Genomic DNA, 19,397 nt, shown 5'->3' on the forward strand with positions numbered 1-19,397 from the left:
TATGCCTGGGAACAATTCATGTGTCTGAAGAGGCAGGGCTTTAAATACAAAAATAAAACCAAAATGAGAAAAGATACTGCCAAATTTCTTTTGAAGAGGAAAGCCAATATATTTGGGGATGGGGAAAATGGACATAAATGGCTGCTTAGTGCACACATCTGATTTTATTACAAGCGGGTCTCTTGGAGGGGGGTAATGACTAAAAAGAATAGATTTCAGAAACAACAGCAACAACAAAAGGACTGATTTGTGTTGTTTCTTGTTCCCATGGAGATTTTTCTGCCCAATTCATTCTCTTCACTTCCAGAAGAAAAGACCTGAGTTCTAATTATTATTTTGTCTTTCCCATGCCATTATCGAAAAGAATCTAGAAGGCCATGCATGCAACAATCCTGCAGTTTGCTGCTTTGACAGCTTTGGAACATACATATTTATTGAGAAGCTTCCATTGGCATAGAATGACCAGAGTTTTGACTGCAACTGCTTCCTTGGATCATATCATTCCACACTTACTAGAATTTCATTAGCTGACTGCTAACTTCTGGGCCCTGCCCTAAACCTCCCTCTTTTACCGAACCATTAAAGGTAGCAAGAGTCCTAATTTCACCCCATAACCCTTGTTGAATTGGCCCACCCCAACATATATAAGCTTGAATGTTGCTCATCTTGACAAATATGATCAAGCGCCAGTAGATTGATGAATTGGCTCCAAGAAATACTAAATACCTCCATCAAGGGGAGGTACCTGCTGCTTTGAAAGAGGCTATAGTGCCTCCTTTCCTGAAAAGGACTCCCATAGACCAAGAGATATATGAGATCTACTGCTCCATTGCTAATATCCCCTTTGGGGGCAAGATGCATACACTGGTGACTGGTCAACTTCAGATAGAATCATAGAATCGTAGAGTTGGAAGAGACCACCAGGGCCATCCAGTCCAACCCCCTGCCATGCAGGAAATCCAAATCAAAGCATCCCTGACAGATGGCCATCCAGCCTCTGTTTAAAGACCTCCAACGAAGGAGACTATCACCTTCCGAGGAAGTGCATTCCACTGTCGAACAGCCCTTACTGTCAAGAAGTTCCTCCTAATGTTCAGGTGGAATTTCTTTTCCTGTACCTTGCATCCATTGTTCCGGGTCCTGTTCTCTGGAGCAGCAGAAAACAAGCTTGCTCCCTCTTCAACATGACATCCTTTCAAATATTTAAACAGGGCTATCATATCACCTATTAACCTTCTTTTCTCCAGATGTTCTTGGAGGAAATAGATTATTTAGGAGATTATCACATTCACCCATCATTGGGCAGAATGCAGCCCATTTGCAACCCAGGCTTCTCTCGCGGCTTTTCAAGAACAGGATTTTCCCATTCTTGAGAAGATGTGAGACAAGCCTGGAGAAGTCCAGGTTGCATATGGGCTGCATACTGCCCAACGATGGTGAATGTGATAAGATCTGCCTTAAGAAAGTTACATCCCAGGCCTATCCTGGCAGCAAGCTGGAAACAACTTGAAGGCACACAACAGGCACTATATTATACTCCATAGACTATACTTTATATGTTTCTAGGCCCAAAGTTGGCAACCCATTTAAGCCCAACCTATAACACTAGTGAAACACACCATTTGCTCAGGGAAAACTAAATGGCTGTGGCCTCTCCTAACTTGTGTGTTCTTCCTCATTAATAACTTTTGCTGTCTGGACCACACTCCAATCTTGTTTGGTCATAGGTATCCCACTTTTGATCTGTGAAACGTTGGAGCGTATGTGTGGAGAGCCAGCCTGTAGCATCTGGGGAAACTTCTGCTCATTTTGCTAAGTGGAGCCCTAGATATCTTCGCCTCTGGCATGGCTGTCTTAATGCTATCTGATGGTTTTGGTGTGTTCCAGTCCCCTTTCCTAAAGTATGCTTTTCTTCATCAGTGTGCAATTGATGCAGCCAGTGAAGGAAAATGTAGGGACATTGCTTCTTATTCCTCCATCCTCAGGTCGAAGGCTTTGTCCTCTTCCTGACCTATATATTTTGTTTCCTCTAGCAGGACCGATGATTCTAGGTTCGCCTGATTTTCAGAGACATGGCGTATGATGGAGGAACCAGTATGTAAGTGAGAGATAACGTATACAGCTGTTGCTATGACACAAGAACGCAAATGATGTGTGAGTCACTCCCATGAACTTTAGAAAATTCAAGGCCACAGCCAAACCATAACTGGAATAATTGCGTCCCTCTGCCCTGATAAAGATCAGCTGACTTACCTACCTATCTATATCTGTCTAATCATCTGTTCATAGATCTGTATAGGTAGAAGGGATCCCAATCCATTCCTATTCTCTCCTAATGCAAAAAGCCATAGCTAAAGAGTTCCTGCAAAATGACAGTCCAACTTCTTTAAAAAACAAAACAAAAACCAACAATCTCAAATGGAGGAAACCGTCTCATTTTCCACCATAGTCTGTTCCACTATTGGTTTGTCTAAGTCTGATTCCAGACTGAATATTTACTTCCTTTTAAAAGAGCATCCTTGCCTCCAGGGAATTCCATTCTCGTTGAAATGTTCTCGTCCAGGTGTAATGACAAGAGGATTTTGGTGGAACATTTGTAAACATGTACCACAAGCCTGGACACCAAAGAACTGTGTGAAAAACTGCCTTCTTTGGGGGGTGGGGGTGGGGAGAGAGTTTCTGTTTTGGGTTTAAAGGAGAAGATGATAAAGCAGCATTTCTGAAACACAATTTGGTACTTAAGTCTAACATTACCTTAGAGTTGCTTTTGCTGCTCCTTCTAATATGGATGTACCCACAATATGCAAATTCAAAGTCTTGCAGAAGTATTCCTACACTTACCTTTGACTTAACTACATTTTGCTGTGTTACTGCTAGGAACTGAAATAGATTTAATTGGCATTGTTATTACCGGAGTTACACAGGATACTTAGCACTTGAAAGGTGCAAAATATTTTTCATTGTAGCACAAAAGTGTAGTTACTGGATGGTCAACCTTCACAGGAAAGATTTCTGGAGCAGATCATTAAACAGAGAACCTGTGAATATCTAGAAGGCAATGCCATAATCACAAAAAGTCAACATGGTTTCTTCCTTGACCTTCCTTAGTAGGTGTTCCAGATCTGTGAGGTTTTCTGCTAGTACTATGGTGTCACCTGCATATCTTAGATTATTGATATTCCTTTATCCTATTTTCACTCCTCCTCCATCTGTGTCCAGGCCTGCTTTTCTTATAATATGTTCTGCATACAAGTTGAACAGATGGGGTGAAAGGATGTAGCCTTGTCTGACCCCTTTGCCAATTGGGAACCATTCTGTTTCTCCATGTTCTGTTCCTACATAGCCTCTTGTCCTGACTAGAGATTCCTCATCAAGACTATCAGATGTGTTGGCACTCCCATGTCTTTAAGGGCATTCCATAGCCTTTCGTGATCTATGTCAAAGGCTTTGCTGTAGTCTATAAAGCACATGCTGATTTTATTTTGGAACTCCCTGGTTCGCTCCATTATCCATGGTATGTTTGCAACATGGTCCCTAGTGCATTTTCCTTTCCTGACACTACAACAATATAATTAAGCACACTCTTCATCCCTTTCTTGGTACCTAAAACCCTTTCAAACTGTCCCTGACAGCAGCCTAACCTAGCTTCAACCACCCCTCAGGGCACAATAACCATCAACAACCCCTGTCAAACCTGCTCCTCCCTCTTATACACTCATTCCTGGGAGCAGCCCCTGCCTTTTTCTGGCTTTGCTCCCATTGGCTAGTGCCAAGGTTTTAATCTGCCTGTTGTCTCCACAGCAGCCCTATGCATAAAAGATCTCTCAGACACCTGCCCCCAGGCTCAGCTCTTGCAAACTGCCCTCTTCAGGTCTAGCAGACTCAGAGCTGCAGCTTCCTTTGTTGAATCAATCTACCTGAAGTGCGTCTCCCTTTTTTCTTATTGCCTTCTAGTCCACTTTTTCCAGCATTATCATCTCATGATATATTTATTGTGAGATCTCAGGGTAATATACAGACAAAATCAATGTAAACATGTGAAACGGAATTTAACATAAATAGTTTAAACAGATTAAGAATTGGCAAATGTAATATCGGAGCCATTGGCAATAATCTTTGAGAAGTCCCAGCAAACGTTGTCCCCATCTTCAAAAAGGGGGAAAAAGAGGATCCCAACAATTATCGTCCAGTCAGCCTGACATCAATACCAGGAAAGATCCTAGAGCAGATCATTAAACAGAGAGTCTGTGAACATCTAGAAGGCAATGCCATAATCACAAAAAGTCAACATGGGTTTCAGAGAAACAAGTCATGCCAGACAAATCTAATCTCTTTCTTTGATAAAATTACCAGCTTGGTAGATGAAGGGAATGCTGTGGATATAGTATAACTTGATTTCAGTAAGGCCTTTGACAAAGTTTCCCACGACATTCTTGCAAACAAGCTTGTAAAATGTGGGCTAGACAAAGGAACTGTTAAATGGATCTGTAATTGGTTGACCGGCCGAACCCAAAGGGTGCTCAACAATGGCTCCTTTTCATCCTGGAGAGAAGTGACCAGTGGGGTCCCACAGGGCTCTGTCCTGGGCTCAGTGCTATTCAACATCTTTATCAATGACCTGGATGACAGAATTGGGAGCATACTTATCAAATTTGCAGATGACACCAAATTAGGAGGAATAGTTAATACCCCAGAGGACAGGACCAACATTCAAAATGATCTGAATAGACTAGAAAGCTGGGCCAAAGCTAACAAAATGAAATTCAACACAGAGAAATGTAAGGTACTGCACCTAGGGCAGAAAAATGAAATGCACAGATATAGGATGGGAGACACATTGCTGAATGAAAGAACATGTGAAAGGGATCTAGGAGTCCAAGTAGACCACAAGTTGAACATGAGTCAACAGTGCAATGCGGCAGCTAACAAGGCCAATGCAACTTTAGGCTGCATCAATAGAAGTATAGTGTCTAGATCAAGAGAAGTAATAGTGCCACTCTATTCTGCTTTGGTCAGGCCCCACCTGGAATATTGTGTCCAGTTCTGGGCACCACAATTCAAAAAGGACATTGAGAAACTGGAGCCATGTGTCCAAAGGAGGGCGACAAAAATGGTGAAAGGTCTGGAAACCTTGCCCTATGAGGAACGACTTAGGGAGCTGGGGATGTTTAGCCTGGAGAAAAGAAGGTTAAGAGGTGATATGATAGCCCTGTTTAAATATTTGAAAGGATGTCATATTGAGGAGGGAGCAAGCTTGTTTTCTGCTGCTCCAGAGGCTAGGACCCGGAGCAATGAATGCAAGCTACAGGAAAAGAGATTCCACCTCAACATTAAGAGGGCTGTTCGACAGTGGAACAAACTCCCTCGAAGTGTAATGGAGTCTCCTTCCTTAGAGGTCTTCAAACAGAGGCTGGATGGCCATCTGTCAATGGGGATGCTTTGACTGAGAGTTCCTGCATGGCAGAAGGGGGTTGGACTGGATCAGGGCCCTTGGGGTCTCTTCCAACTCTATGATTCTATGTAACATGTTTAAAAGTTAGCACACAAAGGGTTAAAGAGAAAGTCGAAAGAGAAACCCAATGGCCTGGCAACACATAATAGATGAGGTACAGAAAAGCGATGGAGGGCCTGAAGAGACGGGGCAAAAGAAAGCTGCTTGGGGTCACTATGGAGGTATGCTGTTTAATTGAGACACAGAAGACACTCCAACTCCCAGAATTCCATAGCCCTGAGGCAGAGAAAGAGCCAAAGCGGGTTATTGCTGCAGTGTGGCTGCAGCCCTGGAAGGCAGGTGCCAGGAGGACCCCGGGGAGGAGGAGCCGGAGGGAGGAGGGCCGCCGGGCGGAGGCAGAGGCAGCAGCAGCAGCAGCAGCAGGAGAGCCATTGCGCCTTTGCTTTACGCCGAGAGAGAGAGAGAGCGAGAGCTGGGCAGCCGCTGAGTCCCGGCGCCCCTCCCTGCCTCCCTGCCTCCCTCCGGAGGCGCCTCTCCGGGAGCCAAGGCCGGGTAAGGATGGCTGGCCTGTCTCTGCCCCTTGGATCCAGGGCGGAGGAGGGAGGCCAAGGCAGGCAGGGGCGCCCAGGAGGAGGAGGAGGAGGAGGAGGAGGCGGTCTTCCTTTGGGGGCTAGAGCCGCCTCCCTGGGAAAGGCTGAAGAGAGGGCAGCGGGCGAGGCTTGGGCCGTCTTCAGCCGGGGAAGAGGAGGCTTCCTTCCAGGGCTGGCTTTTGTGGGGCTGTTTCTGGGAGAGTTTCTTCCTGACATTTCTCTGACCTCTGCGTCTGTCCTCTTCAGAGAAGGCTGGCAGGGAAGTCAGTGGGTAGAGTGGGTATCTATGTGTGCATATCTCTCTATGGCCCTTGGCTGAAAGGCAGTGGCTTAGATCTTAAGGGCTGCCTTGCTCTCTTGGGGAATGGCCAGGCCTCCGGCTGGGAAGAAGGCCAACAGGATTTCCTGGAAGAGGCCGGAGGGCCATCCATCCCAGCCCCCGCTCTCCCTTTCCTCTTTTGTCTGCTGGGAAAGGAGCCTGGCTTCTTGGGTCCTGATCTTGGTGTTTGTATACCCAGAGGCTCATTTGAAAACACTGAAATTCTGGACCATGCCAACAACTATCATGTCAGAATGCAGAGGGAAGCCATTGGAATCCATCAACACCTGGACAATTTCAACAGGAGAGAAGAAGAAACCCTGAAGGTAAAGAAACCTTGGCCACCTGTCCTAAAAAACACCCAACTCAAGACCCAGCCAGTGCAAATGGCAACCATCCTGCCTCAGGGGGTTTCCCAGCAGACAATGGATCACCACTTGAATAGATCCCCTGAGACCTTGCCATTCAGCAACAGATCAACACAGAGATTAACATATAAATCCCTCCCCCCCAAACCAAGGGTCACAGAGTATATATCTATATACCCCACTCACTTTCATGCCAGCATTCTCCAAAGATGCCAGAGCCACAGAAGCAGGTGAAATGTCAGGAATAACACCTTCTAAAATACAGCCACAGAGCCCCCCAAAACACAAAAAACTAGACCTCGGTTGGAGACAATATGTAGCTGTAATCAGGGACCAGCTGCCAGTGCCACAAACACAACTCAAACAGCTGCAGCATTCTAGGATTGTCAGAGCAAAAACTGGAGATGGTTCCTGGAACTTTAATGTTGTGCAGGAGACAATTCAAGCGACAGAAGAGAAGCCTCCTCAACATTGGGAGTGTATTCATGGGTCCATGGTTTCACATGGTTACAGTGAACATTTGGGAAGGTGGTGATGATGATAATAAAATGTTCTTTTTAACATCACATCTGACTAACATCACATTGCCAAATGTTCACTGTAACCACATGGAACCAAAAGGTACCCTTATCTTTTAGTCTCATGTGGTTACAGTGAACATTTCATAACGTGATGCTGGTCAAATGTGATGTGAAAAAGAACATTTTACAACCATTGTTGTCGTTGTTGTTATGGTCATCATCACCATCTAACCAAATGTTCAGTGTAGCCGCATGAAACTATAGACCCATAAATACATTTAGTTCTAATTTTGAAGTTCTAATTTTAATTTTGCTAATTGCTCATGTCTCAACTGTTGCCATTGCACTCAGTGATATACGGGAATTACAATTTATGAATAACATTAGTATGAAAAACATTACTAAGAATTGGGTGTGGGGTGGTATGGGAGGAAGTCAATGAGGGAACGACACCATAAGTTTACTGCACCAGGTGATGCCAGCCCTAGTGATGCCACTGTAGGATTGAGGATTGTGGGAGATGGAGTCTGAAGGATCTGGCGGATGCTGCCAGGTAACAAGCAACACCCGACTGAAATTTTATCTTCTGCACAACCATGAAAGATGCAGGAATCATCGCCAGTGTTTTGCTCTGGCAACCCTAGAATGCTGTAATTGTTTTAGTTGTGTCTGTGGCACTGGCAGCTGGTCCCTGATTATTATCTATATTTTTGTCCCCAACCTAGATACCTGAGTTAGTGAGTCTGAGAGTCTTCAGGAAAAGGCAGGATATAGATGATGATGATGATGATGATGATGATGAGGGTTCTTTTCCATGTGGGTATCTTATTTCAGTTGGGAATGTTACCTCAAAACACTGGTTAGGTCCTTTAAGTAAATAGAAGCTTTGTTGTTGTTGTTGTTGATGTTGTGTGCCTTCAAGTGACCCTGTCATGTGGTTTTCTTGGCAAGATTTAGAATCACAGTACTGTATCATAGAGTTGGAAGAGACCAAAAAGGCCATCCAGTCCAGCCCCCTGCCATGCAGGATTACACCATCAAAATGTCCTCAACACATTGCTACCCAGCTTCAGTTTAAAGACCTCCAAAGAAGGAGACTCCACCACTCTCCGAAGGAGCGTGTTCCACCTTCAAACAATGTGTAAGAATTTCTTACTGTCAGGAAATTCTTCTCAATGTTGAGGATTCTCTTCTCCTGTAGCTTGAATCCATTGTTCTGGATCCTGTTCTCTGGATCAGCAGAAAACAAGCTTGCTCCATCCCCAATATGATATCCCTTCAAATATTTCCATCCTTTTGTAGGTTGTAGGAGTACCCATTTTGTGGGGGGCATTTACCTTACACATTGTAAACTGTTTAGGGAATACTGATAAGGGGTATAGGAATTTACTTGTTATTGCTATTGTTATATGTTTAAACAGGACTGTCATATCATCTCTTAATCTTCTCTTCTCCAGGCTAAACATACCCAGCTCTCTAAGTCTTTCCTCATAAGTCATGGTTTCATGACCCTTCACCATTTTGGTAGCCCTCCTCTGGACATGTTCCATCTTGTCAACATCCTTTTTTGAATTGTGGTGCCCAGAACTGGACAAAGTATTCCAGGTGAGGCCTGACCAAAGCAGAATAGAATGACACTATTACTTCCCTAGATTCTAGACACTATACCAAACTTCTATTGATGCAACCTAGAATTGCATTGTTTTTTATTTAGCTGCTGCATCACACTGATGACTCATGTTCATCTTCTAATCTATTAGGACTCCTAGATCCCTTTCACATATTGTTTTTTAAAGCCATGTGTCCCCCATCCTATATCTATGCATTTCATAGATGTAGGATGGGGGACACTTGACTTAACAAGACTACATGTGAAAGGGATCTAGGAGTCCTAGTAGACCATAGGTAGACCACAAGACCATTTGTTCAGAGCAGGTTTGCCATTGCTTCCCCCTGAGGCTGAGAGCATGTGACTTGGTCAAGGTCACCCAGTGGGTTTCATGGGCAAGCTGGGAATCAAAACCTAGTTTCCAGCGTCATAGTCCAACAGTCAAACTACTATGCCATGCTAGCTTTCAAGCCCTCTTGCTTAATGCTGCATGCTCACTAGATGTGGAGCCAAAATTCAGGACCTTCTGTTTTTCAAATATGTACTTGAAAACTAACGTCTGTTTTTTACTTTCTCCCAAGAATTAGAAGTCAAAGTATTTGTTACAGTGTAAATTTGGGTGAGCAACTGTGGCTTCATTTTTAAAATTGGCTTCAACAACCATAGTTCCTCAGTATTAGGTACTGTATTTTTGTTACATCTGCTGGGAGGTCTTGATCAGAAACATACAATAGGGCTACAGTTGCCTACCTTGGTGCAAACAGTCTTTGCCATTGGACTTGAACAAATTTCTAGCATAAGCTTTTGTGAACTGCAGTGCACTCATCATATGGGCATTACTGGAATCCATAAAAGGTTATGCTGCAATATTTTGGTGTAACCCAGCACCAAAGCCAGTGTTTCTTCACCATTTGACTAATGCTGTTAAAAACACTTCCAACTAGACTGAGGATGAGGAAAAGGAAGCCTGGGGTGTAAAAAGGAGTATCTTTGATAGAGGCTTTGTTAAGTAAGGTATGCCTGTGTATCTGTTTATGCTGATACAAACCAACACAGTCATGACTCTGAATATTCCCATATTCTGCACTGGTCAGGCCTCATCTTGAGTTCAGTGTTTGATGCCTCATTTTAAGAAGGATATGGACAAGTCCAACATGTGGCAGATAAATGCGTGAACATGAATTATTTGGCAGTATTTTGGGTAAAAAAAATCCAATTTCCTTCTGGGCTTTCTTTCTCACTCTGTGCATGTTTAAAACTGGGCTTCAGAGCTAACACGTTTTCAATAAAAGTTGTCAACATTTGGTCCTAAGATCTCTCCTGTGCACTTAAGGGCTATTTTCTATTAACTGAGACCTGATACAAATGGGCAACAAGTGCTGTCCTGGGGCCGAAATTAGGGCTTGGGAGCATGGAGCAACTGCACATTCCCAAGCCCTACCACACCATAATGACAAGGCCCCATCTACACAAGGGCCACCATGATGACTTACGTACGACGCAGCATCCAAATGACACTGCACCGTGCAGACATCAACGTGCACGAGGGTGCCAATGGTGCCTCACGCGTGCTCTAAAAAGAACCTGCCAGGAGCAGGTTCTTTTTAGGGGCCCTGGATACTGTGGCGTTTGGTTGCTGCAGCCTCCGTGTGGGGCAGAAAGGATCGGCGCCTTGGCGCTCCTTTCTGCCATTTGTATTGGGCCTGAGTTGGCAGGCTTGATTACACAGGACAACACAACTATTAAATATGCACTGGAGTGACCATTAAGGCTAGATACTAACTGTCCTGCTGTCTTGTTAAATTATTTTTGGGTTTGGGGGGGAATTATGTTTGTACATGCAGACTTCGTTCAACATGGAACTCAAGCTTCTAACGTGAGATGGTCGATTCTGAGGTGCCAGAACAGTGGAGCATTACTTCCTGTTAGAATGAATGTGACCGAGTGGGCTGAGGGGAAGTGGACGGACCTCTCCAATTCCTCATCACAACTGCCTCCGCACCCCTGGGCTGGCAACAACACCTTTTCTTTCCAAGGGGATCTCCACGAGATAATCCATACGGCCACTCTGGTCACCTGTACGTTTCTTCTGGCAGTCATCTTCTGCTTGGGTTCCTATGGCAACCTTATTGTCTTCTTGTCTTTCTTTGATCCGGCATTTCGGAAGTTCAGGACCAACTTTGACTTCATGGTCCTCAACCTGTCCTTCTGTGACCTCTTCATCTGTGGAGTGACAGCCCCTATGTTCACCTTTGCTCTCTTTTTGGACTCTGCTGCTGGTATCCCTGATGCATTCTGCTTCACTTTCCACCTCACCAGCTCTGGCTTCATCATCATGTCCCTTAAGACGGTGGCTGTCATAGCCTTGCATCGCCTACGCATGGTGTTAGGGAAGCAGCCCAACCGGACTGCCTCTTTCCCTTGCACGCTCCTGCTCACCCTGCTCCTCTGGGCCACAAGCTTCACTCTTGCCACACTGGCCACCATGAGGACCCATAAATCCCGCCTTTGCCTTCCCACCTCCAGCCTGGTCAATGGTGAAGGGAAGATCATCCCTTACTTGTATGTCATTGACTTCATTTGCTGTGTGGCAGTAGTTTCAGTCTCATACATCATGATAGCCCAGGCCTTGAGGAGGAATGCCCAAGTACGGAAATGTCCACCCATCATCACAGTGGATGCCTCCAGGCCTCAACCTTTCATTGGACCACTTGCTGCTGGATGTGCAGATGGGGTCCAGTGTGCCGTCCCAGCACTGTACAGAAACCAAAACTACAACAAACTGCAGCACATCCAAACCCATGCCTACATGAAGAACCATGGCCAGCTGACTGCTCCTGCAACCAGTAGATTCCAGTTGGTCTCCACAGTTAATTTGTCTACAGCTAAGGACTCTAAAGCTGTGGTGACATGTGTTGTCATTGTCCTTTCTGTTCTGGTCTGCTGCCTCCCATTGGGCATCTCTTTGGTGCAAGACGTTTTGTCCAGGAACAGTGGCTTTATCCTCTACCAGTTTGAATTGTGTGGATTTACACTCATTTTTTTCAAGTCTGGATTAAACCCTTTTATATACTCCCGTAACAGTGCCGGGTTAAGGAGGAGGGTCCTTTGGTGCCTTCAGTACTTGGCCCTTGTCTTTTTCTGCTGCAAGCAGAAAACCAGACTCCGGGCCATGGGCAAAGGAAGCTTGGAGGCCAACAGAAACAAGTCTTCTCATCATGAGACCAACTCGGCATACATGCTGTCTCCAAAGCCTCAGAAGAAGTTTGTGGACCAAGCATGTGGCCCTAGTCACTCTAAAGAGAGTGTGCTAAGCCCTAAAGGGTCTGCTGGCCACCAGCATTATGGAGGCCAGAGTAGTTCCACCCCCATGAACACTCGCATTGAACCTTATTACAGCATTTATAACAGCTGCCCATCCCAGGAAGTGAGCACACCAAACAGCTTTCAGCCAACAAACTCTCCATTCGGGTTTGCCAAGTCTTACATTGCCATGCACTATCACACAACAAATGACCTAGTGCGGCATTATGACAGTCCTTCTGCTAAGCAGATACCAATTCCCTCTGTGTAGGTCATGGGAAATGAGGATAATCTCATGTCCTCTGTGTGTGGGAGGGCATACTTTTCTCTCTCTGCGTGTGGGGCTTGCCATGAATTGGCTGAAGTGTGAGATCTGCCAGTGCATGAATATATAAGCCCTTCTATACTTTGGGTTAATTTTGCCTGAGCAGGCAACTAGTCAGCTCACAAGAAATAGGTAGGGTTCCCAGTCTCACTGTGCCACAGCTAGGCTTCCAAGCTTTCCTGTTCCCACCTGAGCAATGCCACTTGTGTAATTTTTGCTGTAGAACACATGTCCTGCCGTCTCACTGGTCGTCTGTTTCTTCTTTTAAAAGGTTTCTGGTTACTTATCAGCAGTAGGTATTATACTCCAAAAGTATTCCCCTGTTTAACTCTTGTCCTAGAACTCCAGTGTACAGGGTTACAGCTGCCTTTTAAAGATATGCCAACCAGTAATCAGCAGTTAATGCTGTGCTGTTTTAGAATTGAACCTAGTATTAATTTACTCTTTACTGTTGGCCCTTTGTATTCACAGATTCTGCAGCCACAGATTCAGTTATCCATGGCTTGAAAATATTTTTTTAAAATTCACAAAAGCAAATGTTGATTTTGCCATTGTATATAAGGGATGCCATTTTACTGCACCATTGTGTACAATGGGATGTGAGCATCCATAAATTTTCATATCCACTGGGGCCGGGGGGGGGGGGGCGGCGGGGGGGGGGGGCTGGAGCCAAGCCCCAGTGGATAGCAAGGCCCACTGTATACGGTGTTTTTCCAAAAGTGCACAACTTTAGTATGAACAAAGAAGGTTGCTTTTAAAAGATTTGTCCTCTGATTTATATGTTTTGTTGGTTTCATGGAGAACATTTTTAAAGGGTAGTTGATGGGAAGTCAAAGGCTTTCATGGCTGGCATCCATATTGTTTTGTGGGTTTTTCGGGCTATGAGGCCATGTTCTAGAAGAGTTTATTCCTGACGTTTTGCCAGCAGCTGTGGCTGGCATCTTCAGAGAAGAGGTTGGTCTGAGGAAGAGATGGAGAAAATGTGGGCTGCATATGGACCCTGAAGTCAGTTTGAGGCCCTTAGGGACCTCAGTACTGCAAATTTGTCTTGCAAAAAATTTTTTTCTTGTGATACTTTGGGGGCAGTTTAATAGGTAACAATTTAATGGGGTTCTTTTGCCCCAGTGGACAGGTTTAATTCTAGGAGAAGCCTTTTTTTTCCAACCAAGAGTAAGCTGGAAATTTGGGCATAAAAAGCCTGAGAGCCCCCGGAATATAGCAAAGCCCCTTTCCTCATGTCCTTTGTGTTTCTGTAGGGCATTTTTATTGGGGGGGGGGGGGAGGGAGAGGTATAGAGTGAAAAAATTAGGGGTGTGACTGGTGTTGTAGTCATTCAGAGTCCCATTGGAGGCCAATACAGTACCCCAAAACCTGACAGTTCTCCTTTTCTGGTCTGAGGGTACAAGGTAGAGCCATTTTGCTGAAGCTAAGGAGTATTTGAGCCTAGTCACTGCTTCCATGGGAGACTGCTAGAAATCCAACATGTAATACTTTATTTATTTATTTAATTGACATCCACTTTACTTCTTATACAGGACCCAAGATGGCTTACAAACATTTAAAAAACAGGGTACAGTCTTTAAAAAATTATTCATGCAAAAGTGTTTAAAAATCCAATTACATGACAGGTCATTTGGAGGGAATCTTGAGTTTCATAATGGCTTGCAAATTGTTGCTGTGTGCCTTAAAGTCATTTCTGACTTATGGTGAGCCTAAGACAAGTCTATCATGGGATTTGTTCAGAGTGTGTTTGCTTTGCCTTTCTCTACAGATGAGTGAGTGTGACTTACCCAAGATCACCCAGTGGGTTTCGTAGACCTGAGCCTATGTCCTCAGATGCATTTGTAGTAGGCTGAAGTCTATGAAAGTTCATGCGACCAATTTCTTTCAGTTCGATTCAAAAGTGCTATAAGATGAAGCCATTTCAAAAGATCTTCCTCAGTAGTTGGATGATTAACTAGTTTCCATACTTATGGATGAAATATTCCAGACTCCAGAGATGCTGACTGGTATAGAAATTAATCATAATAACCAGGATGTAACACCAACTTTAGTGTAAAATTTAACAGAAACCAAATTTAATAGAGATTTAATACATTTGCCACTTAACAGATGAAACAAGCAGTATTTACATTTATGAAGTCACAAATACAATTGTGGAAGTTACCTATTTTTATACAACTTCAACCAACAATTAGTCTATCACAGAGATGGTGTGATCCCACAGCTGCCATGCTTGTTTGAACACTAATTAAAGGCACAAGTCAGATATACATAATCATGTTTTAAATAAGGAAACAATGTAGGAACATTCATCCTGAAAAATAACTGGTGAAAAGTATTCAGAGACATTGGAATATCAGTATGCAAAGGGGTCTTATAACACCTTTGAGACTAACTGTGCCAAAGAAGTTGTAGCATAAGCTTTGGAAAACTTGGGGGCAAAACACAGAGGTGGAAGGGGCCACTTGAAGCTGCCCCTTCTGTAGACGGATTGAGGCCGCAGTGAACACAAGCTGCATCCCCAATCCACCTTTTCCCCACTGAAAAAGGAATGGAAAAGATCCGCTTCTTTTCCAGCCGGGGAAAGGGTAGCTTTTCCTGCCCCACTGCAGCCCAAAGCCGGCTTCCAGACACTGTGGCGGCATGTGGTGTGTAAATGCTGTGCCACCGCAGTGTCTTGAAGCCCTCATCTAGGTGGTTGCCCAACTTCCGGGCGGCTTCAGAGCGGCATGGGTGTGTGCAGCATATAAACACTGTGCTCCTAAGCTGCCTGGACAACAACATTTAGAGCTGGTCTGTTCTGGTTCTTGGTCTGCTTCCTTAAATGCAAGGGGTGAAGTCACTCCGTGCATCTGAGGAAGCAGACCAAGGTCCCATTCACACTATGAAATAACCCAGTGTGGAACCTGGGTTATTTAGTTGGAGTTCATATTGGCTCCAACTGCCCTTGGTGCAGCTTGTGGGTGTGTATGTGTGCAAAAATACCAAATGCACTGGGTCCCTTACTGCTTCTTTTTTTTTGGGTCCTGCAAGGATCCGGATCTTCATTAGGGAGAATGCATTACCAGACCATGCAGACCATTTCTTCCTTCCTCTTCCTCCCCCTGGTCTTCCTCCTTCCTCCTCTTTTCCTGCCCCCCCTTGCTGCCTCTTCCCCCCAGTCTTCCTCCTTCAGAAAGTCAGTGTGGTGCAGTGGTTTCAGTGTTGAGCTACGACTCTGGAGACCAGGATTTGAAGCCTGATTTGGCCATATAAACCCAGTAGGTGGCCTTGGGCAAGTCACACTCTCTCAGCCTCAGAGGATGGCAATGGCAAACCCCATCTGAAGAAACCTGCCAAGAAAATTCCATGATAGGTTCATCTTAGGGTCACCCAAGTTGGAAATGACTTTAAGGCACACAATGACAAAGAGCCCTCTCACAGAGTACCCACCTCCCAGGGTCTTTCAGCCTTGACCCACTGAGGGGGAGAAGGAGGCCTGTTCAGACCGCAACTATGAATGGGCAACAAAAATTTGATTGTGGCAAACAATGAGAACTATGAGCCTGATTGATTAGGGATGGCATTGCTGAGGAGATCCCAGATCTTCTTGGTAGAAATCGTAAGTGTGAATGGCCTCAAAGTCTATGAAAGCTTATAGATTAATAGAATCGTGGAGATCACAAGGGCCATCCGGTCCAACTACTTGCCATGCAGAAATAGACAATCAAAGCACTCCCGACAGATGGCCATCTAGCCTCTGGTTAAAAACTCTTACCATTCTCTGAGGCAGCACATTCCACTGTGGAACAGCTCTTACTGTCAGGAAGTTCTTCCTAATGTTTAAGTGGAATCTCTTTTCCTGTAGCTTGAATGCATTGCTCTGAGTCCTAGTCTCTGGAGCAGCAGAAAATAAGTTTTCTCTATCCTCAGTATGATATCCCTTCAAATATTTAAATATGGCTACAACTTTTTTTAAGCAGTTAGCCTCAGAGGTGGTGCAAAGTATATCTAGCCCAGACTAAGGGACCCTGTAAACATGGCAGACACAAGGTTTATTATAAATAACCTGATAAATCCAAACTATCATTTAATCCAGTGGGTTAATCCAGGCACCTTCAGTGGAGGATGCAGGGAAGCAGGGAGCAAGATGCTGAAGAATAAAGTTCAGTGGCCCCGTGGCTGGTCTATGCCCTTAAGCTAGCTGGAAATTGAACCTTGGTCTCTAGAGTCACTGTCCAGCACTCAGACCACTATGCCATGCTAGCTCTCTTAATGTGCCATCAGCAGTATAAAAATAAGAATCTGATCAGTTCCTATATGTGGAATGGGAGGAGAGCATCACTTCCTTTGTCTCAGACATCAAAATGTCTTGGGTAGGCTGTGCTGGGCATGTAAAACATGCTCTGTCACTGCATTATGGCCCTTTTTCCTTGGAAATTACTTTAAAAAAATTTTAAAGCCTCTTTTTATCCTCCTTCTTCCCATGTGCTAAATTTCACATTAGATGTGTATTGTTGGGGAGTACCATTTCAGGATATATATATATATATATATATATATATATATATATAGGTTGTGGGAGTATGCTTCCTTGCATAAAGTATAGTAAACAAGGCCTTAAATCTTCTGCCTGAATGCTGAGGGATGTAGGTGTACCTTCAACCCTCCTCCTTGTGGAAATGATATCTTTAAGCAATTGCATCAGGTAGGATTCTGTTTATCTGTTTTAGCCCTCTCTATAGTATGTGGCACCTGCAGTTCAAAAACCACGATGCAAAAGCAAAAGCAGAAAATATTTTTCTTTAAAGCAGCAGTTGAGATTTCCAGTTTCTGTACAAAGTCTTGTTTTCCATTCTTGCACAATATAGAAGCTCTTTGCAAGAGCAGGCACTTCTTGTTGTCTCATGGTTATAAATGTCCTTTTGTAATGACTGTCTCATAATTACTCATCTTTATTGTGTGAACATTGGTGTTTATGATGTATTGTTTTAGATAAATATAAAGAATTCATTTTTAACTGGTTGGTAGTAGACACTGTGAAATCTAGCATAGGCAAAATTGAGTATATAAGCGATTCTCAAAAAGTATGAGAATACTGAATATGTATGTATTGTTGCTAATACATTTTGCCATTTTCTAGTTCTACAGTATTACATGAGGGACAGTGCTCTTGGTTCCTGTATTTCTTTGGAATTTTTGCTTTGTGTTTAATTGTGGTATGCTTTGGGGATGATAAAGGGATATAAAATATGAATAAAACTTTCCCATATCCTGTGACAGAGATAAAATGTTCTGTGATGTTTCAACCCCCTCTTCCCATGTTGTATCTGTATGTTTTTAAATGCGGTGGTTTCATATAAAGTTGTACTGGGCTTCATTTGGCCCTGTTAAATTGAAGACACGGGACCAAAAATAGCACACCCAACGTACTAGGGGTTTAAATGAAAACTGTAATTTGGCCACACAGCCAGGCAACAGGTGGAGAAGCTACATGTTTCTGTGGTTTCTCTTGCAACTTCAAGCAAAATAGAGCTGGAATTTTTCTAGGTTATTCTGGGAAATAAGCTTGTGAGTGGCTGACACAAGTTTCACTTGCACACAGGATTCAGACTTGGCTCTCACCTGGCCCAAAGCCCCTTCTGTTTTGACCATGCTACACTGGCTCTTAATCAGAGCTTGTAAATGATAACCCTTTTTTACTACAGCTCCCAGAATCCCCTAGTTAGACTGGTCATAATTTTGCTGGCTGGGGGATGCTGGAAGCTGTAGCCCAACTAACTATCATACACAATCTCTGCCCTTTATACCACAGCTGCCATTCTTAATGCCAAAAGTTTTACAGGTGATGAATTTGATCTCTGATTGTGGAAGTGCAGCACTGTGACCCATGGCCCTAAAATAATATTGGGAGGGTAATATTAGCAGGAATCCTGTTATTCTGAACTAGAGTATACACATTCAATCAGTGGTTGAAAAGTAAGTCAACACATAGGATAGGTAAATCCCACGGATTTAATGGGTCCACTATAGTCAGGACTAGCAACAGGATTTAGACCAGCATGATTATAATCCATATTTCCATTTCAGTTAGCTCTGAATGTTGTGTCTGTGTGAATTGCCACTCTCTGTGTGTGATTGCACCCTGCATTTTTCTAAATAAAATTCTTAATTTGCCCATACCTGGAGTCCTCCTCAGTTATTACTGGTATATACAGGTGCAAACAACCCTGAAGGTTACCCAGCCTCTTGCAAAAGCTAATTTCCCCAACACTTAAAGTAATATTATCATATTTGGTGGGGATTCTTCCCCCAACCCTTTCTTTTCGCAACACTAAAGGAGTCAGCCTTCTCATGATATGGCCAACGTTTTTCATAATACTGATAAGAATTGTTCTGCTAGTTCAAGCTGTAGCTGCTGATTGTTGTTATTATTATTATTATCCAGTGGGGTTTTATTATCCACAGGCTTGCCACCTGTGGATTTGAGCTTCTGCATATGGCAAACCCTGTTATTTTTAATGGAGGAGCTGTCGTGGCCGTGCACACATCACACCACCATAGTAAACAGTGGGACTTGAGGTCTTACATTTTTTTGGTTATCTGCAGGGGTGGGTGGGTTCTGGAATGGATCCCCTGTGGATATGGAGGAATGACTGTATATCATTACTATCATTACTTAATTTATTACCCAGTTTTCCCTGAAGATTGGGATTCATCTTCTAGTCCAGGTGTGGAGGTTTCCTGCTCCTATTAGGCCCTACCATTGGTTCTTCAAACTGGTTCATTGTTCATGTAGAATCCTGTGGCCTTTTGGATATTGTTGGACTCCAGCTCTCATCATTTCTCACTCTTGGCTATGAGAACTAAAAATGCTGGGAATTTCAGTCCAACAATATCTGACAAACTCTATTGGAGTGTGGTGGAG

At 43.9% G+C, this 19,397-nt stretch overlaps 1 protein-coding gene across 2 annotated transcripts in view; it reads left to right on the plus strand.

The window, feature by feature from the left end:
* Window positions 1–6,330: 6,330 nt before the first annotated feature.
* The window catches only part of GPR75 (G protein-coupled receptor 75), a 41,840-nt gene continuing 28,773 nt past the window's right edge, over window positions 6,331–19,397 (plus strand). The window contains exons 1-2 of one of the 2 annotated variants that reach the window (XM_089528925.1): window positions 6,584–6,687; window positions 10,704–13,113. In XM_089528925.1, coding sequence (XP_089385051.1) covers window positions 10,790–12,433 — 1,644 coding nt within the window. In that variant the 5' untranslated portion in view covers window positions 6,584–6,687; window positions 10,704–10,789 and the 3' untranslated portion in view covers window positions 12,434–13,113. Of the gene's footprint in view, window positions 6,688–10,703; window positions 13,114–19,397 lie in introns of those variants that run through there. The other variant, XR_016281651.1, reaches the window with a different exon arrangement.

Source organism: Sceloporus occidentalis, unplaced genomic scaffold (assembly GCF_023333645.1).
Source record: "Sceloporus occidentalis isolate IW3139 unplaced genomic scaffold, rSceOcc1.0.p SCAF_6, whole genome shotgun sequence".
Lineage (NCBI taxonomy): Eukaryota > Metazoa > Chordata > Lepidosauria > Squamata > Phrynosomatidae > Sceloporus > Sceloporus occidentalis.